The following is a 25102-nucleotide window of genomic DNA, read 5'->3' as shown; positions in this document are numbered from 1 at the left end:
GAGGTAGGTGGGAGGCGGTAGTGGGCTGAGAAGAGGGGGTGGTAGGAATTTGGGACGTGCAGGGCTGCAGCGGCCAGAGAAAGAGGCTACTTTCCCCAGCTTGGGGGCTGCCGTGGCAGTGGAGAGGCCCCCCGCTCCTTCCCAGCCCCAGCTCGGGGGCTGCCGCAGCAGGGGAGAGAGGGTACATCCATCGCATTAGAAAGGTAAGACTACTGATGCTAAAATATGAATTGTGTGCTTTTATTTGTAGAACAAAAAAATTTATATAGCATTTTTTATCCAAAGCGCTTTACAATAGTTAACTAATGGTACAAATATTTGGAAAGCTCATTAAAAGGTCCACCGAGACTCTCGGCAAATTTCAAGTGGTCCGCAAAAAAGGAAGCTTGAGAACCACTGTTTTAAGGGAATAATGTGCTAGCTGATTCTTTAAATAGTTACCCAAACACTTCAATTTATACACACTGGGTTAGATAAAACCGTAAAACTAAGACTTTGAGAGCATAAGTAATGATGCATAAGAGTCAGAAATGGTTAAGAAAAAAATAAGATTCTTAGTAATATCTACTTAAATTATTTTAGATGCAAAGCAAACTTTCACCCCATGCTCCCGCAGATTACTGACCAAGCTTTCAGGTCGGAACCCCTCCCACAGAGTCCAATGACCATTTTGTCTTCTCAGGTGCAGAGAATGAGGTGGGGGGGGTGGGGGTGTTTGTCCCTTTTTTATAGTTTCAGTTCCTCTCTTGAAAATCATTCCCAGCTGAGACCCAGGAGACAAAGCATATATGTAGGATAGTCCCTGCTGGGTTTTTTCCCCCATCTGTTTGAACCTCCCTTCTTTTCCCTCCCTACTTGATGACTGTTTATTCCTTATATGCAAATTAAGGCAAGCACACATTCCTTCCTTTCGGACAGACCTGACTTCTGCCTGCACAATGCTGTGGGGTTTGGAACTTGTGTTAATATCATACAGGGGAATCATAACTTCACATATAACATTGCCACACATTTTACCAGGACAATACCAGCAAATTGAGTTTTCAAAGGATACCTCACAAGGCATGCTTTGTACATGGATTAGAATAGCGTGAAGGGTGGGGAATACAAGGGTGTATTCTCTCACCACCAGGTCTGTGTTCAAGAGTTTACCAAAGCGATTACGGATTTTTTCCATGAGGAAAAAGTGTCAGTCTGGACTGTCTCTCCTTGTGTGTTTCTGCTTCTTGACAGACTTGCGTTTAAGCACACTTAGAGATTATACTCCTCCCCCAAACAGCCATGGAGGTCCGTCAGAGAAATAACCCCTTTACACAGGAGGGCCATGGCTTGAAGCCAGGAGATCTAGGCTCCACCATTAGCTCCGTTCTGTGCTTTCTTATTTTATATTGTCTTACTGCCAATAAGCTAAATGAAACAGTAACAATTACACTAACTACAAACATTAACTACTAGTCTAATGACTAAGTAACAAAAACAGGAAAAAAACAAGACCACAGAGCACGACACTGTTGTTGGGATTGCTATGTCCTTTATGCCCTTGGGGGAAGAGGGACTGTGAGGGAACACAACTGCTAGTGGACAGTACCAGTGAAAGTGTTCCCAACTCCAGTGCTGGGGCACACTCCCACATGTGGAGTAACTTGAAGAAGCAGTTAGACTTCTAGAACTATCGGAGGTTCAATTTTGTGTGTAATCAGTACCAATGTCTATGGTTGATTGTTAGGATGTGTCTGATAATTCAGAGGAGCTGTTACTCTGGCTCTATTATTGAATGTAACCAAAAGCTGTGTGGTAGAATTGTCCGTCGTATCTGCTTTGTGAGGAGCAGCGTATTCGTCTGTAATTAGTGTGTGGTATTTGACTGAAAAACTAGGAGTCAGAATAGTAAACAGGAAAGATCTGGGAGTCATCAGTGTCAAAGTATGTCCAGGCTTCAAAAAAGAAAACACTTAACCCTGCCTTTGCTTTGGCATGACCAGCCACCCTGCAGTTTAACATTAAAAACTCATCTGTAAGACAGGATAAACATTAAGAGAACGGGGGGGGGAGGAATTTTTTTTTTTTTTTTTTTCCAGTTAAGGATCGGTCATGGCGGTTCACTCACCGGTAGAGTGCCTCCTCCTGGCTGCTCTGGGGGATTAGCTCTTTCCAGGTCCCATGTCCCCTTCTGCAGCTTGTTGTGCACCCTGCCACTTCTCTCCCAACACTCTGTGACTCCCGTGTGCTCTTTCTTTCTGGCTTAGCCCTCTGGCCAGGTTAGTATAGTCCTTACCCCAGAAGAGGGAATCAAAGACTTTTTGTACAAACTGTCTCTGATAGTCTTTCCACTCATTGCCCAGACCGTGCTACCTCACCAGTGGCTGGTAAGGTAACCTGGGTCCGCCCTTTACTCCATGATCTACCTCAGGCATCCTCTAATCGGCAGCAAAGGTCTGCACCATCTTAAACCTTGTTTCCGTTTTCCTGAGCCTTTTTGTATACCTATTCCCCTAGATTTATTTCCATCCTTCCTTCTCTAATGGACAGAGCATGGCTATAGACTCCTCCACTGCACTCTCCTTCTGCTGCTAGCTTCCTGGCTCTCTACTACCCCCACCTGTTCCTTCTCAGCTGGGCGCATTATAATTCAGGGGATTATTTAGGCCATCTTATTCCCCTCAGATGTAGCCTATCCAGTTAATTGGCCCTTCTAGGCTAGTGTCAGGTGAATACCCCATCACTGGGCCAAAACTTCATCACCACAGAGGCTTTGTGAACTTCTGCACCTGAGTCCTTACAGAACCTAATGCTAATCTGGGACATAAATGAAATCAGAAGGCCACATCTGGCCAGATCTTAACATCCCTCCAGTAAACCACTAGTCAGCGTTGATGGAAGTGAGACTTCACTGGCCATGTTCATGAGCCCTCTGCTGTTAATAAGGGAGAGGAGTGTTCTCTGTCTATGGGTAGCAAGTTAGCTGTCAGATGGCTTGACCATTCAGTGGAAATGTGGGATTTTCAAAGTAGCCTAAGGGAATTCAGCACCCAAATCCCACAAATCAGTAGGAGATGAGAACCTAACTCTCAAGCTCCTGTGATAATACCAGCTTTCGTGCTTAAAAGCATGAGATTGGGTGGGAGCAGCTCAAAGCCCTACCACTGACTTCTGAGATGCTGGACAAGTCACTCTTGTGACCTGTAAATTGAAGAAAGTTTCTCCATGTCACAGGGTTTCACCTGCTTCCTGAGCAGCAGGACTGAGCAAGTCTCTGGATCACTTGGTCAAGGGGTTAATTGACATCGTGTCTGCCCTTTCCCCGCAGCATGAGCTGCTCATACCACTTTTTGGTGAAGCTCTAGGGAATGTGGTGAGCAGTGAGGAGAGATGTGGAAGGGGTTGGAGCAGTGCAGGGAATGAGTGGGAACTCTACACCTTTGCTAACATTCGCTGCCAAGGGCTGTGCTCCGAGGGACCAGCAGAACCTGAGACCACAACCCTTATTGAAGTGTAAGGGATCATCCAACCACTGTTTTGAAAACCCGGTTCAGTGACTAAAGCTGTGATGGAAAAACTGGGTTTCCAAATATATAACTTTTCTACAATCTCTTAGTGAATAAGGGGTCATCTTCCAAGGGACCTTTGGTTTCTGGGAGCTCAGAAGCACTAACAGAGCAGAACCAGTGGAAGGGGGGCACCTTCCTGTTCTGTGACATACTTGAAGGGGAAGGGAAATTGAGTCAGCTGGGCCATCCCCCACTGTTCTACAGTTTAACTCTCTCCATGCCCTTATTCAACATTTCTTCCCATGGCTGCTCAGCCAGGGCAAAGGAGGGAGTTTAGGGCCTCCTCTTGCCTCAACTAGTCCTTGATCAAGAGAAGGAACCCAAATCTTCCTTTCCCCATGCTGCCTCCAGTAATAGGGAAGGAACACTAGGCACAGCCTTCCCCTTGCTGCTGCTGCTTCTCAGGGAAAGGGCAGTTCAGAAGAGCTGTGGGGAAGGAGAATGGGTTCAGCTGCGTCCTCCCTGACTCTGTCAGTCTCTGCGCTGTTTCTACATCCTCTTCCCCAGCTTCTCAACCCTCGGGGAAGAGGGCTGGGGAGGGAGGATCAAGCTGCTGGACAGGCACAGAGATGCTGAGGGGGCACTGAAGGGGCTGACATACAACCAGTGATTTCTGTGGCTCAGATAATCACTGTGAAGGAGCAGAGGCTGTGGAACATGGGGATGCAGAGAGGTTTGTTTTTTTTAATAAGGAAATCAGATTCCCCCCAAAGTTTGTAACACCGAGTTAAGGTTGTCTGGTGATGCCTGGTGCGCTTCCCAAATGTCAAATTCAGCTACACTCAAACCTCCACATATCAAGAACTATAGTTAAAGAACACCCCATGCCCAAAACACAACTTTAGCTTTTCCTTCTTCAGGTTATACCCTAACATGTCAACAACACATATATTAGCACTCTAGTCTCAGGATGGCACATAACACTAGGAGCAGAGCACCGTAGGGCAAAGTCTAACACTCCCTTTTTGCTAAGGCAAAACATAGTTTTAGGTTAGGTGTAGCAAACAGGAGCTACCTCCACCTGACACAAACTGATGCAATCTTACGAAGTGTTATCACCTCTTCACCTTTCCCCTGTTCTGAGATTGCCTTCACTGAGCCCTGGGGAACATATGCATACATGCCACCAGACTGCTGACAATCCCTAAGAAGTCTCCTGTGCCCTGCTACTGACACAGACCTCCTCACTGAAATGAGGCATACTTGTTCCCCAGAGTTACACCTACATCTTTCCTCATATTAATGAAACCTCTGCCCGCGCTTTGCTACTAATCCCACCATTCAATATCTACTCCTGATACTGCATCTGGACCGTGTGCAAATAAACACTGTAATTCAGATCTGTGGAACACAGGACAAACCGGCATATTTTCAGTCATCCATGGGTACTTATTATGGCATACGCCTTGCTGAAACCTTCCCCGGGGGTTAGTGCCAGCTGCAGAGGGCGGAGCTAAGGTAGCACTGTTGGATGGTGATGTGTACTTTAACTCTTGGTTTCCTGCTTTGAGTGTAGCTGAACTCAACTTTCTGGAAGGACACAAGGCATCACTGGGTAACACTGTACTCAATAAATTTTGGGGCAGATAATGCCAGCAAAGGATAGGCATGCTCCCTGAGTGATTGCCCCTACGTTACTTCCTTACCAATAAGTACCACTTCACGGGGGCAGCGGGTTTGTAGAAATTTTGGTGGTGCCCAGAGCCTGTCCCCCCAAACTTCACCCCCACCTGCCCAAGGCTCTGGGAGGGAGTTTGGGTGGGGGAAGGAGGTTTGGGGTGCAGGCCTTGGGCTGGCGCAGGGGACTGGGGTGCAGGAGTGGTGCAGGCTCTGGGAGGGAGTTTAGGGGTGGGAGGGGGTGTGTGGCAAAGAGGTCGGGGTGCAGGCTCTGGGAAGGGATAGGGGGTGTAGCGCTTACCTGGGGCTCCTAGGTAGGGCAGGCTGGAAGGCCTCCACATGCTGCTACCCCCAGGCACTGCCCCTGCAGCTTCCTATTGGCCATAGGGGTGTTTGGGGCGGGAGCAGTGCACGTAGACCTAGACCCACCCCGCCCAGGGGCCGGCAGCCACATGGAACGAGCAGGCAGGAAGCAGCTCGGCTCCTCTATGCTGCCGGTGGTGGGTGGGGGTCCTGGACCGTTTTAAATAGCCTGGAGGATGCATGGGGGGGGAGCACCCAGGGGCAGAAGGCAGGGCCGAGGGAGAGATCTGGCCTCAAACATTGCTGGAGCCGGCTCTGGGCCAGGAATATTCCTGGTGCCCAGGCACCACGGGCCCAAAGAACTCGCCACCCATACCACTTCAGTCCAGTGAACTTCCTCAGACTTTCCTCTAGATTTTTCTTGTGGCCAGGCAACAAGAAAAGAGTGAAACTGTAGAATCTGGATTTGATCAAAAGTAGAGAGAGAGAGCGCGCACTATCATCAGCATATTGAAGACACACTGGACAAAACCACGTCAGTTTCCGGAGGGCAGGGCTGGGGGTTCCTCGTTCCCTTGGTATAGGAAGGGTGACCAGAAAGAACCCAGTGGGATCTCACATAGCTGAGCTTTTGACAAAAAATGAGCAGATAGCCCCCAACAGTCTGGTCAACAATCCTTCAATACCGCCAATTGAAGGCTGCAAGTTTATTAAAATAAGCATGAATGACTTGCCCTGGGCTATTGTCATGAGTTAATCATCCATGAACGTCCACAGTCTGTTCCTTTATAAAGGTCTGAAAGTAGAGATCCAGGAGATCTGTGCAGTCTAATTGTTCTCAGGCATACCCTCTTAACACTTTACATATTGAACTTTTCTACTACCTCCTTTAACTGCTGTGGCCAAGTGTTTTACAAAGCGCTCTTTGGGAAGGTTATCCATGAACTGCTGTGGAGATACTCGGATGATTCTTTGATGGGGTGGGTGGCTGTATATGTATAATTTCTAGGCTTTGATCCAGGAACTTTACCCTCAGAATATCCCAGTTCTAAAAATACTCTGCACTGTGTGACTACTGGTGTCATTTACTTGACCTTTTGATGTAAAGATTAATTCAGTCTTGCTTTTTAGTGGCTTCACTTATGCTCTGATGTTAAGAAGTATTTTGCCAAGTAGAGCAGGCCTGGTCTGACTCTCTTTTTTTTTTTTTTTTTTCCCCTTGCAAAACTTGAGCTCTGATTCCAGACAGATCAATAACTAGAGATAAGGATTCAGCATTTAAATGGTGGCTGCATGGCCTAATGAAGCTTGTATACTAGAGCAGGGGCTCGCAAACTTCACTGCTCCGCAACCCCTTCTGACAACAGTGACTATATGATCCAGGGGGTGCAGAGCCTGAGCCCCACCCCTCTGGGTAGGGGTGGAGCTTGGGCTTCAGCCCTGGGTCCCAGCAAATCTAATGCTCTCCCTGGCAACCCCATTAAAATAGGGTCCTGACCTAGTCTGAGAACCGCTGTACTAGAGACTATTGTAAATTTCTACTAACTAAGGCTCTAAAATAGCAAACAGTAAAATAACAATCCAGTGATCCATGCAGTAAATATTTAATGAAGGAAGCACATAATTTGCTAACCTCTTTTTAACTTATGATAATCGAAATGCCAGCTGTTGAATGCCCTATGTGAAATAAATCATCATTCTTAATCCAGTTTGTTGTAGATAAGTGTCCACATCACCATTAGCTCTCTTTTGTTGACAGTAATAACAGAGAGGCCTAGGATTGAATGGGAGGCAGAACTGCCATTTTATTGACATGGTGGTTCTTCCAGATCAGGAGTGTGGGGTCACAATTGCCTATGCACCTCTCACGAGGACTAAATTGGGGCTGGGGGCTGTGAGAGAGAATGTCCCTTTGAAGGGAACTCTAAAGCTGGGATTGAAATAGTAAAGCTATTTTGGAAAGTCAGAAATTGTAAGTTTAGAAATTTGCAAACGCTGTCATAAAACTCAGCGGTATTTATGGAACAAAATAAACACCTATCCAGTTCGCAGTTGTAAGGTCCATAAACAGGGTTTATTACCTCAGCTGTGACAGCAGTAATACAGTCAATTTGAAGGATGATCCAGGAGCACTTGCTAGGATCAGAATTTAAACAAATCAGCGTTTAGCAGTTCAGCATTTCAGTATGAGTGATGCATGTTTATAAAAAATGTAGCACATGCTGGTCCATAGGATCTGTGGGCTTTAACAGCAAGACAATTTCTAGAGTTTAAAAATGCTCCATGATTCAGACATCTGATCCAAAGACCTTTTGCAGTTCATGGGAATCTTTATAAACTACACTGGGCTTTGAATCAGGCCCTTGTAGAGATGAACTCTTATTTCTGTAGCCAGATCCAGAGCTGCTTGTACTGAAACTCTCCTGTGCAACTTTGTTTACATTTGCTGTGAATTGGAGGTTGTCTTTATTAACAAAGAGGCTATTGTATCCACATTAAAATGCATGCAAGAACTATTCTAAGATTTCATAGCTGATTACTTTCATGTGTGTCTCCTGTGCTGGTGTGGAACAATACTGACAGTGGTTGATTAGACTTATCACACTTGTGTGGCCATCTTGAGAGACTTTGTAGAGATTTAATGTGCAGTACCTGCTAAATTCAAGACAAGGTTGGTCAAACTGGATTAAAGTGGTTATGTCCAGGTTCCTGTGTTTAAGAACACTTAACTCGTTTTAAAAGTTGCCCAGTTTTTTCAAATTCTGTTGCTGTTCCAGTAATAAATTAAATGTTGGATGAGTTAACCCTATGTATGCTCAATGAAGACTTGCTATAGTGTTAATTTCCAGGATGGATTGATTTAAATCAAGGGAATGTAAAACTTCAAGAGGAAAGCTTTGATTGAAATCCGATTTTAATCAACTTTTTCATTTATACTTCTTTTCTTTAGAAAGGGTACATACTCAGTGGTTGATATAATCATTAAAATATGTTGATTTACAATAAAATAGAACCTTTACACTAGATTTGGTACATCTTTTTGCTACTTAGCGGGGTACACTAGAACTATATACATTTTATTTAAGCAATATCTAGCTCAATATTTTCAGATTCTTATTAAAGTACATTTTTAGTATGAGAAACTGTTGCAGAATATTTTTTATTTACTAGATAACTAACTTTCTGCTCATGGTTTGTCATGAAGCATTATGATGGTAACTTGGAATTTATTTACACACACAGCATATACAATTTATTTTTATTTAACAAAACAACCTTAAATGTTTTGCATTCATAAACTTCTCTTATCAAAACATTTTTCACATTTTACAACTAATTGATTTATTAAACAGAGGGATTAACTGTAGTCACTGAATTAAATTGATTATTTCAGGTTAGCTTGGAAAAAAATTTTCATATGGCTAATTGACTGGAGTTTAAGTTCCTACTCACCTAAATATCTTGAAGATGAAACAGTTTAAGTTACGTAGGCTGACCTGTTGTGCCATATATACAGCTTGATCTCAAAAGTTAGAATCAGGGGAAAATAGTTAGAAATAAAAAGTTTTTGATAGAGGCTCAAGATTCAGCATATTATTTCATTTTAAATGTTTAGGGGATTATAAATTTAGGCTTAACATATGTTATGGGATAGTCAGATTTCATTTTAAAGAGGTTTATTTTTAAAGAAAAAAACTTAAAAATAATAATCAAAATCCAATTTAAATTACAAAAATTAGATTTGTTTTTTTTAAATCCATTTTTATCCACCCTGTTAATTTCTAGCTTTAGTGTCGTCTTCTCCTCCTGCAGCTAAGTACCATAGATGATTACTAAGTATCCTCTTCTAAAGTTCCATCTTGGGTCAATGGGACTCTTAGCCTGTATAAGGGCCACAACATGTGGCCGGTTTTTTCTGCTGCTCTTTGCATCTTCACTAGGAAAAAAGATGTTTTTAACTTCAGTTAGCTAAGTCGAAGTAAAATCCTAGTAAAGAAAAGACCAATGTGTTGGCTACAAGGTTGAGGGGTTTTGTGCTGACTTCCCTTGCACCCCTATCCCCACTCCCCTCCCCGATGGAAACATCAGTCAACTTTTACTCAATTATTTTACTCAATAAAATAAATCTTACAGAACAGTAACCTTGTCTCTCTCTAAAATAAAAAATAGTGGCTGTTTAACAGATCTCTTCAAACTGTATTTCAGGTACAGGAGTGTCTATACATGCCACAACATCTTGTGTTTTGTGTTTTTTTGTTTTGTTGGGGGGGGCTGTTGAGAAGACAGCTCTTCTGCCATAAGAGTAACCCTAAAGAAACCATGATATGCACACACCCTCACCGCTGTGCAGATGCAAGCGTATCTTTTTTTTAAAAAAAAAAGGCCAAACAAGTCAATGTTCAAGTGTTTGTGCTTTCTAGTATTGCAGCTTTTACTTTAGAAAACTACTGTACATCTTTTCTGACCAGTTTGATGGATGAACCTATTTTGCTTTCATTTTTTGGTCAATACCTAAAAGCCATGTTAGAGCATTGCAAGTGACTTGGAAACTCAACAAAGTGAGAGGACGCTTGAGTTTTGAGAACAGCAGAAATTGTCTGGAACTAAACACTTTTTTCCCAGTAGTCTGACAAGTCTCAAGCATAGGGTATGTTGGGGAGGACGGGAAGGGAGGGGCAACTTTGTGGGCGAGTCATTAAACCTGGAGGTTTCAGGTCTATGTAAATATTTTTGTGGCTGAGTTGTGTTTCTTAAGGAATAAGAAGTTGCCATTTCACATCTTGGACAGACCACCCAGATTAATGAAAATACTTTTTTTTCAAAGGCTTTTCCTGGATATATGAAGCTGCTGTTCTCTCCATCCCCAATGCCCTAGAAACTGATACAGATTAACCATGTTGGTTTTTCGCAACCGAGTACCCTTGTAAAACTCAATACAGAAGAACCAATGGTTATGTTGTAAACAAGACACAAGAAATAATTCTTCCACCTACTGAGCACTGATAAGGCCTCAACTAGCGTATTGTGTCCAGTTCTGACCACCATACTTTGGAAAAGATGTGGACAAATTGGAGAGCAACAAAAATGATTAAATGCCGAGGAAATACTGGGGGAAAATGGGTTTGTTTAATCTGGAGAAGAGAAGACAGAGGGGGGACATAAAAGGTGGTTATAAAGAGGAGGGATATAAACTGTTCTCCTTAGCCACTGAGGACAGGACAAGAAGTAAAGGGATTAAATTGCAGCAAGGGAGATTTAGTTTAGAGATTAGGAAAAGCTTATCAAGGACCTTTCCGGTCTTACATTTCTGTGATGCTTTGGTTTGACTTTCTGAAGTTTGAACTTAACTGCATGTCTAAGTGCAGTTTTATGTTTTTATCAGTTGGCAGTTTGTGCAGCCGGACAGAGTAAATACTGTAGCTTTAATACTTTGAACTTACTTAGCTATTCTTAAAGTGTGGGTGCCTTGAATTAAAAAAAAATTCTAAGTACTTACTACAGTGACAGCTTACTGTCCTTGTGGGTATTTTCTTTTATTAAGTAAAGGAATTGCAGCAAATACTGCAGTAATGCAAAATATGATGCAGTAACTTAAAAAAAAAAAATTCACAGTGCATGTTGGTACAAAGCCAACACCCAAGTGAAGGGAAGGTGGGAGGAGAGGTAATGTCAATCTTCAAATCACTTCCATCTGTATAACATGTGTGAATGTGTCTCCAACAGAAAATGATCCACAGTCTGTTTCTTATAAACTGTTCTGGTGATATATTCTTGGAGAAGCACTGGAAGAGCGTTGTGAGCCAATCTGTGTGTGATTATTTCTTTGAAGCTCAGGAGAAAGCAGCCGATGTTGAGAATGTGCCTCCTGTCATCTCAACGCCCCACCACTACCTCATCAGCATCTATCGGGAAAAAATCTTCTTTGTGTCTGTCATACAGACAGAAGTGCCACCGCTCTTTGTAATTGAATTCCTGCACCGAGTAGCAGATACATTCCAGGTTTGTCGCTGATAAATTCTTTGAATTTTCAGGTTAGCTAAGTGTGTGTGTCTCTTGCACAAGTTGGAGGGAAAAAATAGTAGCAAACCCCTCCCTGTCAATAATCTGATTCCCCTTGTGATCTGTGGTGGTTTTTTTTTAAGCACAGTTTCGCTTAATAAAGCACAAAGTCACAAAAGGTTTGCTTTGTTTCTTTACTTGTGGATATTCACTTGCAGCAAACTTACACTTCAAATAAAACAAATACTGACTTACAGAAGCTTCAACCTTTTGATAAGATTGTGTATTCATGTTATACTGATGCATCTGGTGTAATAAAACTGCCAGTTACAATTGTAATTTTTGTAATACAGTTTACCATGTTGCAGCATAAAGCTATTTGACAGATGCAATGAATAGCACTGAAGGACCTACATGGTGGTGTATTCAGAATATTCCTTGAACTGAAAACTGAACAATAACCAGAGACTGTACCCATATTTCCACTGGACTCTATAATAGTCCCATGATTCAAGGCATGTCCAGAAATGCCCTTGCTAACATTATTATTAGTTTGTTTTATAAGCAAAATAAACTTTAAAGTGTTTTTAATATGAATAAAAATCCTTTCCCTTTGTAATCTCTGATTTGTTTAGGATTATTTTGGAGAGTGCTCTGAGACTGCAATTAAGGACAATGTGGTTATTGTGTATGAGCTTCTAGAAGAAATGTTAGACAATGGCTTTCCATTGGCAACGGAATCAAATATCTTAAAAGAGTTGATTAAACCTCCCACGATTCTGCGCTCTGTTGTCAATTCCATCACAGGTATGATTAAAACAGCCAGCTAGCTTTGAAATTTTTTAAATAAAATTAACTAACTACTCTCTGGGAATATCAATAGTTCACAGTCAAGCTGGAAGGGCATGTCGAGTGGGGTCCCACAGGGATTGCTCCTAGGTTCAGTTCAGTTCAATATCTTCATCAATGATTTAGCTAATGATATCTAAAATATACTTACACTTTGTGGATGATACCAAGCTGGGAGGGGCTGCAAGTGTTTTGGAGAATAGGATTAAAATTCAAAATGATCTGGACAAAAACTGGAGAAATGGTCTGAAGTAAACAGGATGAAATTCAATAAGGACAAATGCAAAATACTCCATTTAGGAAGGAACAATCAGTTACACCAGGGGTCGGCAACCTTTTAGAAGTGGTGTGCCGAGTCTTCATTTATTCACTTTAAGGTTTCGCATGCCAATAATACATTTTAATGTTTTTTAGAAGGTCTCTCTATAAGTCTATATATTCTATAACTAAACTATTGTCGTATGTAAACAAGGTTTTCAAAATGTTTAAGAAGCTTCATTTAAAATTAAATTAAAATGCTGATCTTACGCCGCTGGCCTGGGGTTCTGCTCACCTAAGCCAGCAGCGGGCTGAGCGGGGCCTGCAGTCAGGACCCCGGCTGGCAAGGGGCAGCCAGCCAGAACCCCAGACCGGCAGTGGGCTGAGCGGGGCCGGTGGCCAGGACCCCAGACTGGCAGTGGGCTGAGCGGCTCAGCCCGCTGTCAGTCTGGGGTTCCGTCCGCCGGCTCCTGCCAGCCAGGGTCCCGGCTGTCGGCCCCGCTCAGCCCGCTGCCAGTCTGGGATCCCAGCCTGCCCACGTAGAGTGGGTACCTACCTTCTCCCTGGTTCTAGCCATTCTCTCTCTTTCTCTCTCTGCACTGAGATGAGGGTGGGAGTGTGCTGAGAACAGGGCTGGGGGTGAAGGAGCGGGCTGGGGGTTGGGGTGCAGGGTCTGGCCAGGAGCTAGAATGAGGGAGGGGGCTCAGGTTTGGGGTAGGAGGTTTGGGTGTGGAACGCTTACCTGGGCAGCTCCCATTTGGTGCGAGGGGTGCAGGTGGGAATGTGGGGGGGGGAGGGTGCAGGAGCTCCCGTTCAGTGCTCAGGGTGGGAGTGGGGATTTGGGGGGTGCAAGAGTCAGGGCATGGAGTGTGGGGGGGTATGTGGGGGGCATGCAGGAGTCAGGGCAGGGGGCTGGGGGTGTGAGGAGGATGCAGGAGTCAGGGCAGGAGGCTGAGAGGGCTGGATATGTGTGGAGGGTGCCAGAGTCAGGGCTGGGGTTGGGGGGGGGGGGGGGGTGCAGGGGTCAGGGCACGGGGGTGGGGTGGGGGGGGTGCAGGGGTCAGGGCAGAGGGCTGGGGGTGTGTGTGTGAAGGAGGTGCAGGAGTCAGGGCAGAGGGCTGGGGGTGTGGGCTGGGGTCGTGGGGTGCTCCCAGCCCCCTGCCCTGAGCGGCTCACGGCAGGGGATTGGAGGGGATATGCCCTGATTCCACCCCCTTCCCCAAGGTCCCTGTAGCAAGGGCCATCAGTTGATCGGCCACAAGGAAGGAGAGAAGGAGGGGCAGGAACCCAGCACGCTGGGGGAAGAGGCGGGGGGAGGGGGAAGCTTGTCTGCCCTGCAAGGAGAGAGCGGGGGGTGGAAAAGGGCGGGCCGGGCAGGATTTTTAGTGGCACGCTGCTGTCTGCCCGGGTCCGGCAGACAGCAGCATGCCATTAAAAATTGGCATGCATGCCATAGGTTGCCAACCCCTGAGTTACACACATACAAAATGAGAGATGACTACCTAGGAGGATGTACTGTGGAAAGCGATCTGGGGGTTAGTGGATCATAAGGTAAATATGAGTCAATACTGTTACCACTGTTGCAGAAAAAGCAAACATCATTCTGGGATGTATTAGCAGGAGTGTTGTAAGCAAGACACGAGAAGTAATTCTTCTGCTCTATTCCATACTGATTAGGCTTTAACTGGAGTATTGTTGCCTAGTTTTGTTGCCTAGTTTTGGGTGCCACATTTTAGGAAAGATGTGAACAAATTTGACAAAGTCCAGAGAAGAGCAACAAAACTTATTAAAGGTCTAGAAAACACAACCAGTGAGGAAAGATTGAATAAACTGAGTTTAGTCTGGAGAAGAGAAGATTGACAAGGGACATAATAGTTTAAGTACACAGAAGATTGTTACACGGAGGAGGGTGAAAAATTGTTCTCCTTAACCTCTGAGGATAGGACAAGAAGCAATGGGCTTAAATTGCAGCAAGGAAGGTTTACGTTGGACTTTAGGAAAAACTTCCTAAACTATCCTGACGGTTAGCACTGGAACAAATTGCCTAGGGAAGTTGTGGAATCTCAGTCTTTGAAGGTTTTTAAGAACTGGTTAGACAAACACCTGTCAGAAATGGTCTAGTTATTACTTAGTCCTGCCTCGAGTGCAGGGGACTGGACTTGATGACCTCTCTATGTCCCTTACAGTCCTAACCTTAAAGGTAAATATAGAATAATAGAAGTATAAGAACCATTTTTTTTATCCAAATTTTGACTACGAGAGGGTAAAATATTCAAATGTGCCTTAAGCGACTTTGGCTCCTAAATCACTAATCCTGCATTGTTAGCACCTCAAAGCTCCTGCTGACTCAGGTCAAATATTTAGAGGCGCAAAGAATGCGGAGTAGAGCACTGTCAGAAAGGACTCTTTCAGAAGATGTGACTCTGGATCATCCAATTAAGGAAATCCTGATGTTTATAAACCATTTGTGGTTCCTGGGTTTGTCTTATTTTGGTGCATAACTGTGGGATCTGGAACAAACCTTCTAACGGATTGTTTGTTTGAATTGTCTGCATTTCCCAGGCAGTAGCAATATGGGTGAAACACTTCCCACGGGACAGCTGTCCAACATTCCTTGGCGCAGAGCAGTGGTAAAGTACACAAACAACGAAGCCTATTTTGATGTAATTGAAGAAATAGATGCAATTATAGACAAATCAGGTAAGATGTCATGTCAACATAGATGTGCTTGTCAAAGGACATTTCAACATTCTGTTTAGCTAGTGCTGTTTAGAGAGAATTCAAGCAGTCTAACTGGCTGCCTTATACATAACAAATAAGTATGCTGCCAGTTTGAAATACCATGCACAAACCTATTTCTTTAATCTCATAATAGCAATATGGCCTGGGCCACTTACTCGGCAAGCTTTTGATTTGCAAGAAGTATCTGCATCTAGATAATTATGGTTTATCTATTGGTACCTTCTTACAGTTATTAAAGGAAAAATATTTCTTTAAGGCCAAAGCTTTAGCTGGTCTGTTACCTTTATGTCCACTATTCTTTTATGCTAACAACTCATCCTTATGTTCAAGGCTCCTCACCGTATGAGCAGGACAAAAGTTGTCACTCTCCAGCTTCCCCATTATCTGCCTCTGTGTAACATTGAGAGAATGTTCTTTTCCAAGTAGCCAGACTGTCTGAAGGCTGAAATATTGAATGCAGGGGCATGACAGTCAGAATACCTTGATACGTAATATGTATTGCACCTAACTTGCTCAATACCATCCAAAAAATATAATAGGTATACCTAGTTAGTAATGGTATAACAAAACTGCCATCTGTACTTCCATTATGGCTCCCTTTTCCAGCAAAGTCTGAGACTATTTGAATCCTATGTTGTTGCACTAGTAGTGAGCAGTTCACATTTCCCCCCCCTAAGATTATTTGACTTGAGTTCCTGAAAGGCTCTCACTTCCTTTCTTGAGAGACTCCTAGACTTCATTAGAACGTATGCAGCGGATAAGGATCCTTCCATAGCATAGGACATTGCCTCATTTTACACAGAGACTCTCAAATCATGTCCATTTGAAATGGTATCTCTTCCTCTTCAAGCACGTCACTAACGTAAATAGTAGCCTAAGTTTCCTCTCTTCTGGCCCCTTTCAAAATGAGTGAACAGTAGCTTCTAATGAGTAGCAAAATGAGTGAACAGTAGCATCCCATCCCACCTCCCCCCAGTTAATTCTTCTGTTTTATGGCTACATAAGCCCAGAATTCCATTAAAGACTCAAGACCTTTTTGTTCCCATGGGGCATTTAAGGAAGCAGTTGCTTGCTAGATAAGAAATCTCATGGTCTTGCCTTGTCTGTCAAGACATGACAGATGTAAGAGACTTATTTCACTAAACAATGAGAGTAACCCACAACATGGCAATCTATGAAAGCCAAGAATAATCCAGGCAAGTGTTTCCTGACAAGAGCTGATCACCTGTGCATATCGCATGTTTTTTTGTCTTGCTTCAGCCTCCATATACAACACTGCACAACTTATTAGGAGCAGAATGGTGGGGGGAGGAGCTTTCATATGTGACATTACCCAGAGTACAATTTCGACTGTTGAACAGCTGATCCTATCAATTCTCCAGCCTCTGGCGCCTTTTACAGTGCTTCGCTATGAGAGCTACCACTCTAGGTCTCCTCATACACAGCTTCCAGCCAATAAATCACTCCCAGTTATACTGTCTGAGTGCTACAGCCAACCGCTCTTGAATTACCAGCTAATTCCCAGTCACAGACTTTTCCCAGAAATGTGCATCTTATACTAGCCAGTCCTCTCCTGGATGATACAAGCTCATCTAAAGTCCATCATTTTTATTTATAGACTAGGATATTCACAAATCCTGTTATCCCAAATGGAGTTTCCCAAACACTTCAGTCCAAACACACTTAGATAAAACAAGTTTATTAGCTACAGAAAGATAGTTTGTAAGTGATTACAAGTAATGAGGCATACAAGTCAGAATTGATTACAAAAAAATAAAAAGTAAGAACACAACTAATATCTAACTTTAGCAAGCTAAGTGAATTCAAAGCAAAAAGTTTCTCGCATGTTCTATCAGACTGGTGGCTGAATTTCTTTCATACAGGATTCCTCCCTAAATCCAAAGCTGTTTCTTTGTTCTTCAGGTGGTGGTGTTGCCCCAAATCATTTCTCCCTTTCTTTCTACCCATGGCATCTGTTCCCCATTCTCTACCCTTTTTTTTTTGAGAATCGTCTCCAGCTAGGGTTCAGGAGACAATCTATGGGGACAGGAACCTCCAGCTGTTTCTTTGCCAAGATGTAAATTTCTCACTCACACCCTTTTTCCTGCCCAAATATGGCCAATTAACCAGGTGATGGTCTATTTGATTTTGTTGACATCTGGCTGAGGCATCAGTTTGCCTTTTGTCACTGAGGAACTGGTTTGTGACTGCTCTTAGTAATATCATACAGTAAAATCTTATAACTTTACATACAGTATTGCCACACATTTTACCAGGACAGTTATGATGATCAGCAAATTATGAGTTGTCAAATGATACCTCAGAAGGCATGCTTCGGACAGAATTTATCAGTCTTGTAAAAGAGGTGAACATAGGGTTATAGATTGTCACAATATTCTCAAACACATATTGGCCACTGCTAGGGACAGGATGCCTGTTTAGACACAGCAATATTCAATGTAACAAATCCTGTGTGATTAAGCAATAATCAACTGGGGTGGGACCTGAACAATTGTTTGCTGCAGCTGATATACCCCAGCAAGCCTTCTGTGACACATGTAACAAGAATGATACTTTCTGTTTGCATAGCTGGGTGCTAAACATAGTGGTATCTGCACCATTGTATATGATGCATTTATGTCCTCTTTAATGCACCTCCTGTTATATTTGGTAAGCTGACCACAGTATACTAAATCATCTCTCTCTCTCTCACTACTTTTCCAGGTTCCACAGTCTTTGCAGAAATTCAAGGTGTCATTGATTCCTGCATTAAGTTGTCAGGAATGCCTGATCTTTCTCTTTCATTCATGGTAAACCTAGCAGTGCAATTGGCCATCTAAATGTAACTGTTTTGTGTTGTATTTCTAGGAGAGTTAGAACCCCCCCTTCTCCCTGACTGCCCCCCACCGCCGCCCTCCTTCCTGACTTCACCTCCCCGCCCAGGACCCCTGCCCCATTTAAACTCGCTGCCCTCTGACCACCCCGATCCCTATCCACACCACCACCCTGAACTCCCCTGGTTCCTCTATCCAACCCACCCTGACCCCTTACCACACTGCCTGGAGCACCGGTGGCTGGCAACGCTACAGCTGCACTGCCCAGAGCACCAGGACAGGCAGCCATGCCACCCGGTTGGAGCCAGTCACGCCACTGCGCACCACAGAGCACCAGGTCAGGCCGGCTCTGCAGCTGCGCTGCCTGGAAGAGCTCGCAGCCTCACTGCCTAGAGCATGGCACCGGCAGTGCAGTGAGCTGAGGCTGCGGGGGGGAACAGCAGGGGAGGGGCCGGGGGCGAGCCTCATGGGCCAGGAGTTCAGGGGTTGGCCAGGAGGGTCCCCGTGGCCATAGTTTGCCCATCTCTGGTCTAGCACCTCTCTGCAGCAGCAAAGCTAGGAGGCTGGGGTGGGAAGGAAGGAATAAGCCAACTGATATCAAACCTTCACCAGATGTGGGAAAAGCTTACATCTGTCTTGCTTCCTGTAGAACCCAAGGCTTCTGGATGATGTCAGCTTCCATCCCTGTATTCGGTTCAAGCGTTGGGAGTCTGAAAGAGTGCTCTCATTTATTCCTCCAGACGGCAACTTCAGACTGATATCCTACCGTGTGAGCTCCCAAAAGTAAGTTTTGTGTTCGCTACCCAGCCTTCACTTAGGACTTGTCTGCACAGTGCATTAGCCTATGCAAGAGGGGAGCAAATTCTAGTGCGGACTAGGATGTTGTGCACTCAATTGCCTGTGTGGACCCTGCTGGCATGCACTAAAAGTTTCAAACAGGGTTTATTAATGTTCCCTAGGGAACTTTTAGTACACACCAGCAGGTGCCACGTGGGCCATTTAGTGCACACCATGGTAGTGCACACTGGAATCCACACCCCACTTGTGGGCTAATGCACCCTCTAAACAAGCCCTGGAATAATCTCATGAACATCTCAATTTGCTCTGATTTATGATTTAATGACTAGAATTCTCATTATTGCTAAATGCATGTTCATGGGTAGCTGTCTGAGATTTATTTAATCTGATGCTCTGTCACAGTTTTTCTAACATAAAAAAACCCTTCTTGGCAGAGATGCTGATATCATCTCAGCTGTGATTGTTCAACTGGGCAGATCACTAGCTTGTAACGGAAGATTTAACTCCTGATGTTTCCATTGCTAGAAACTGCTCTGTAATTAAGACGTTATCTCTCTGTAGTACATTGATCTTCACTGGCTTTAAACAAACCTCCACTAAACTGCAATTATCTTCAAGCTTGGTTTCATTTTAATGTAGGCAAAAGTGAGAATGTGTCCAGTCAGATTGCCTGTAAGTACCTTTTTGTATGATTGTTGTAAAACTGTTCACCACCAATAGAACTTGCTATTGCATTACAAACCACTAACTTAAGGACTTAGATTTTTTTCCCCCCCCTTTTTGGATCTTTTTTAGGAGAGTATTACTTTCTACTCTCAAGAGAAATTGGTTTTGATTTATCCTGCCAACACCATGATAGATATAAGAATCCTCTGCAAACTGTACTTTTATTTCCCCTAATTTAACTGAAGTAGTCTTTTAATTCCCAGTTTCTGTCTTCAGCTTGGTAGCAATTCCTGTGTATGTGAAACACATAATCAGTTTTAAGGAGAACAGCTCTTCAGGGAGATTCGATGTTACAATTGGACCTAAACAGAATATGGGGAAGACAGTGGAAGGAGTCATTGTGACGGTTCATATGCCAAAAGCTGTACTAAACATGAACCTTACTTCCACGCAAGGCAGCTATACATTTGATCCCGTCCTTAAAGTAAGTCTTGAGCTGTTTTATTTCTGTCTTTAAATTCAATGCAGACAAAACTAAAGAAATCAAGAGAGAGCTTCATACTCGAGTGCTTTACGTACCCTAGCAAAAATACAAACTTAACCATTCAATATAGTTTTATGATGATCTAAAAAACTTCTGGTTTTATCATTTTTTCTGGTAAATTTTTAAGGGCCACAGTCATCTTTGAAACCACAGGTTGTATCTGTGTTACCATAATTCTAAAAGGGACCACAGAACCACACACTTCCAGTTTGTTTAATGCATGTTCGCACTTTGCGTCGGTTTCCTTGGTGGTGCCTGCCCTTCCCCCAAGCTCTGTGAGAAGACATTTACTTGTAACTGCTGCAGCAGAACTTTAAACTCAAGACAGCAAGTACCAGGCGGGCATAAGCTGCAACAGGCAAAATGGTCAGCAAGTAGCAGACGAGGGGGTGGATTTGGGTATGTTTGCTGTTGCTCTCATGCCCCCCAAAAAACCTTTGTAAACAAACAGGGAGTGTAATGGAAAACAGTTGACCTATAATTTTGCTTCTCAGAACGATGTTGGAATGATATATTCAGACTTATGACTCTTGCACATGGGGGTTGACACCCAGAACTCAAAGTTTTTTCTTTTGAAGCTTAAGAGCAATTGTAGTAGGATGGGGTTTGGGCCAAGGCCCACTACTGCATGTCTCATGTCACTTCCTGGGGCAGCAGTAAGCTCAGAAAGTTGCCAGTTAGCTCTTGCTTTGAGCAAGAAGCAACAGTTCCCCGAAGAAACAGACTGATTAAAAATGAAAATAAACTATTGAATCAAAGTGAAGAGACCCCAAGGCAGACAAACATACTAGAACTTCCCCCAGGTGAAAGGGAAGGTGGGCGAAGGAGCAAATAGCCCCAAAACACAAGTAAAACCTACTTACACATCCAGCTTCTGGTTCTTCTCAAGTTGGTAAAATCATGCAAATGATCAGTGTCCCTTTCTACCCTCGTTCAGGAAAACCCATTTGGGAAGAGACAAAATAAAAAGTAGGAAAGAAGACAGAAAATCTTGCTGTCTTCCCCCCCATTGTAACGCCTTGTTGTGTATTAGTATAGAGATACATGAAATTGTGTCCAAAGGACTGTGTATGGCTTGGAACCAAAACTTGATTTACCTTAATAGTCTGCTGGCCTATCATGCACCACAGGACATTTGATCTGCCCCTGTAGAGCCAGGCAAGCACACATTGTGTCCATTCCTACCTCATGTTGAGTTCAATGTATGATCAGGCTGCAGGCGCAAAACCCTGTTCCTACAGCTCTGCTGATTTGTGTCTGATGCCTTTTGCCAGCATGGTTTGTCCTGTTAATTTTGGTACATTAAAAGCTTTAATGGAATGGAGAGAAGGGCCAAATGAGGGCTTTTGTACTAATCTTTCCTTCTAAAAGAGTAACAGTCACGTGAAATAATTGAACCTATAAAGCCCTGGTGATGCAGATGGTCTTCTAACTGCAAATCCCTCCTCTTCCTTCTCTCCACCCCCTCCAATTCTCTCCTACCTGGGTACCTGCTAGCTTTATGCTGCTTCCCCTCCTATCTCTCGTGCCCTGTTGACTTATCTGAGTTATTTATCAGGCACCATTGCTAAGGAAATGGGTCCCATTAAGGGTTCCTGACCCCTGGTCATTGCTCTTATCTGGCAGCAGGAAGACAGATTCACTTTGGATTTAATCCAGGCAAGGGTCCTGCCCAGACCTGGTGTCGAGCTGCCAGATTTTTTCTACAGACTAGCTTCCCTGCCCAACCCACAAACTAGCAGCTAGATATTAACTTGACAAAGTATTTGCTAAAATTCACTCACTACTATTTTTTTTTTTTTTTTTTTTTTAGGTGTTAACTTGGGACATTGGCAAAATTACCCCTCAAAAGCTACCAAATCTTAAGGGCATAGTGAATCTACAATCTGGAGCCCCCAAGCCAGAGGAGAATCCCAGCCTAAATGTTCAGTTTAAGATACAACAACTAGCTATTTCAGGTGAGAGAGCTGCATTAATCAGAACTAATACGGTTGGAGGAGGTAGGAATAGGGGTCTCCTAGCATTGAATTGGAGCTGCTGACCCAGTGAATCTGCAGAACACAAAGCAGAGTTCAGTTCAAACAGATGAAGTTACCTTGAAACGCTTACAGTTTCATCTTGCAAGTAGAAGATTGTGAAATCTTGATGATTTGGATCATTTCTCATGGCCTTTCCAGGGCAAAATAGTGGGCATTTCACAGGCTTCTGCCTGGAACATACATGAACTTCTCTGGTGCAGGGCGAGGAAGAGTTTAGTGTGTGGCAGTATGGTTTTCCTTAGTTCTTTGACTTCTGTGGGCCTAGCACAGAAAAAACCCATCCTGATTATCAGTGACAATTTTATTTTGGGAAATTTTCTCCTCCTAACTCTGGTAATCATTGAAAGTTCTTAACTGCCTCCATCAGCTTCAGAGGAACTCCCCTAGTTTCAGAGCATGAAGGCTACAGTGTTAATACAACCATGGACATGAGAAATTAAGCCTGCAGGCCCCAGTCCTACAAACAAAGTATGTGAAACCAATTGGATTTGTGTAAAGTTACTCCCATAAGCAAGTGTTTGCAGAAACAGGGCCTTAACCTTAACTCAGGCATATTCTATATATTTGATTTACACTTGCAGAAAACATTACTCCCAACCTAATGAGGTGGGAATGAGGATCAGTGAGGGCAGTGGGTTAGCAAGGGCAGAAGACAGTGGTAGTGTAAGCACCTTCTCACTGGGGAGGGGGTTGGACTAGATGATCTCCTGAGGTCCCTTCCAACCCTGATATCCTATGAAGAAGGTTCCAGAATGCTGTGGTGGTCAGTTGTATAGCAAATGACCAAACCTGGCAACTCAGGCACAGCCTCTGGAGCTGCAGTGCAGTTGAGGAGGCCACTCACCTACTGAAACTGCTCAACTTGCATTGGCCTATCCGGAGGACTTTCTAGACTCCACAGTGCTGACCTCGAAGCTTACTGAATGGCTGAAATTTGTGTTGCCAGCCAAAGCCCTTTTGAGACATACACGTTCCCTCTCTATTTTGAGCTTTTTTCCATCTCTTGTACCTGTGCTAACGTGTGTTTGCTAATGACCGCATGCTGTATAGTGCTTATGTGAATAACTGGAGACTTGAACAAATCAGGTTTAATGGCCTCAGTTCTAAGGAAAGACTTTCAAAAAGGTGTGATTAACTTCAGCTTGGAAATAAGTGCAAACTTATAACCGTGAAGGTAACTAATCATTGCTGGCATTGACCAATGGCTGCTGTAGTTTTCCATCGTTTGAAAAGCAAGAGTGGATGTCTTTGTAAAAGCTCTGCTATAGTCCAATTGCCTATTTAGCTCAGAGGTGGAATTATTAGGTGTAGCTATTGTACAGAATGTGCTATGCAACAGGTCAGAATGGATCTGTGTACCAGGATCTCTCTCTCACTTAGCAATATAGGAGAGATGGGGTGGCCGCGCTGCCAGGTTAAGAAGCCCTAGACTAGAGGAGGATTACAGTCATCCCTTCTGGCATAAAAATCAACTGAGAAAGAAAGGTTAGAGGAGAAACCAATTCAAACTGAACAGTAGTGCTTGCTAGATGGAAGAACTAAACTCCTCTGCTCAGGTCATTTCCAAAGCAGATTATCCAGACTTCAAGGGGAGGCGAGTGTGAAAATGTAAACTCTTGCTCTTCATGTTCCCCTTTGTGTAGGATTGAAAGTAAATCGCCTTGACATGTTTGGAGAGAAATACAAGCCTTTTAAAGGTGTCAAGTACATCACAAAAGCAGGAAAATTCCAAGTCCGGACATGAGAAGATGCTCTATTTGCCAGAGCAAGTAGTACTATTTTTTCCTTCAGATTTGGAAATTGCGACCGCTTAGTGACATATGTTGCTATTAGGTGCCAATTGAGTAATAATGCACACTAATTAATTTGGGATCAAAGCATTTCTGTTCACAGCAGCTATTCAAATGAAAGTGTAGTCTGTTTTTTATAAACATGGCTTTAAACTAGGTTGATTTTTTTTCTAACATAATTTCACACTTTTAATAAATTCTTTTGAGCAAGGATTGTTTGAGGATTGGGTGATTCACAGAATGCCGCTAACACACTGCCAAATAAGATACCAAAGCCAGAATTGCAGGTGGTGAAGCACACTGGCAAAGGCCATGCAACCCAGCAGGACCCTCTTGTGATGGCAGGTCTTACTGCTGCAGGGTGAGAGAATACTACCCTTTCTCAGAGCCTGCCATGAGTTAACATTTCACAGTGCAGCATGTATCTCTTCAGAACTAGAATGCAGCAGAAAGAATGGGTCGGCTTCCAGGTGAACATGGGACATGTCAGAATTGTCACATGCCTTGAGACCCTTTCTGATGAACAGAAAAATCTTTTGCTCGTGTTTACAAGATATTGCCTTACTTGGCTTTCATTTGTGCCACCAACAGATGAGCTGATAAAATAACCTTCTACATCCAAACCTGGGAGTGATTGTTGCTTCAGTACTCCACTTTCTTTCCACTTCTCACCTTACTTTGTATTTTTTTACAAATACAGTTAGAGGAAAATCTATTTTTATGTAAAGCCTCCAGCTTTGATTTAGAGGCACTTCCTCTTCGAAGCAAATGCCACCAGACTTGTGTGCCATGTGTACATTGGAGTGTAGCTTTTAGGTAGCACAGTAGAAAATGTAAAATGTATGTAAAGATTGTATGCTTTATTGTAATTAATTAAAATAAAAGGGAACTTTGCTGCAAATATCTCCGCTTGTAAAAATGTATTTTTGCTTATGACCTGCATATCTCCTGCTCTGGCAAACAGCACATGAAACTTTCTTATACAAACAAAGCAACCACCAGTTACAGCTACCCTTACCAACTTGCTCACCTCTCCAGTGCGAAGGAATAAGTACCATCACTAACAGGACATGGAAGTGATAAGCCATTCACTTCATTTAGCTTTGCTGCTTAA

At 43.5% G+C, this 25102-nt stretch overlaps 1 protein-coding gene across 3 annotated transcripts in view; it reads left to right on the top strand.

Moving 5' to 3' along the window:
• AP3M1 (adaptor related protein complex 3 subunit mu 1) overlaps positions 1–24891 on the top strand; it is a 44845-nt gene extending 19954 nt beyond the window's left edge. For 2 of the 3 annotated variants that reach the window (XM_043551793.1, XM_037904410.2), the window contains exons 2-9: positions 11193–11468; positions 12104–12275; positions 15138–15275; positions 18042–18127; positions 18801–18934; positions 19892–20099; positions 21973–22117; positions 23842–24891. In XM_043551793.1, the coding sequence (XP_043407728.1) occupies positions 11196–11468; positions 12104–12275; positions 15138–15275; positions 18042–18127; positions 18801–18934; positions 19892–20099; positions 21973–22117; positions 23842–23942 (1257 nt within the window). In that variant the 5' untranslated portion in view covers positions 11193–11195 and the 3' untranslated portion in view covers positions 23943–24891. The remainder of the gene's footprint in view (positions 1–11192; positions 11469–12103; positions 12276–15137; positions 15276–18041; positions 18128–18800; positions 18935–19891; positions 20100–21972; positions 22118–23841) is intronic. The other variant, XM_043551792.1, reaches the window with a different exon arrangement.
• The last annotated feature ends 211 nt before the right edge of the window (positions 24892–25102 follow it).

Source organism: Chelonia mydas, chromosome 7 (genome assembly GCF_015237465.2).
Source record: "Chelonia mydas isolate rCheMyd1 chromosome 7, rCheMyd1.pri.v2, whole genome shotgun sequence".
Lineage (NCBI taxonomy): Eukaryota > Metazoa > Chordata > Testudines > Cheloniidae > Chelonia > Chelonia mydas.
Note: the sequence above shows the minus strand (reverse complement) of the source record. Positions and strands in the feature narration are given on the sequence as shown.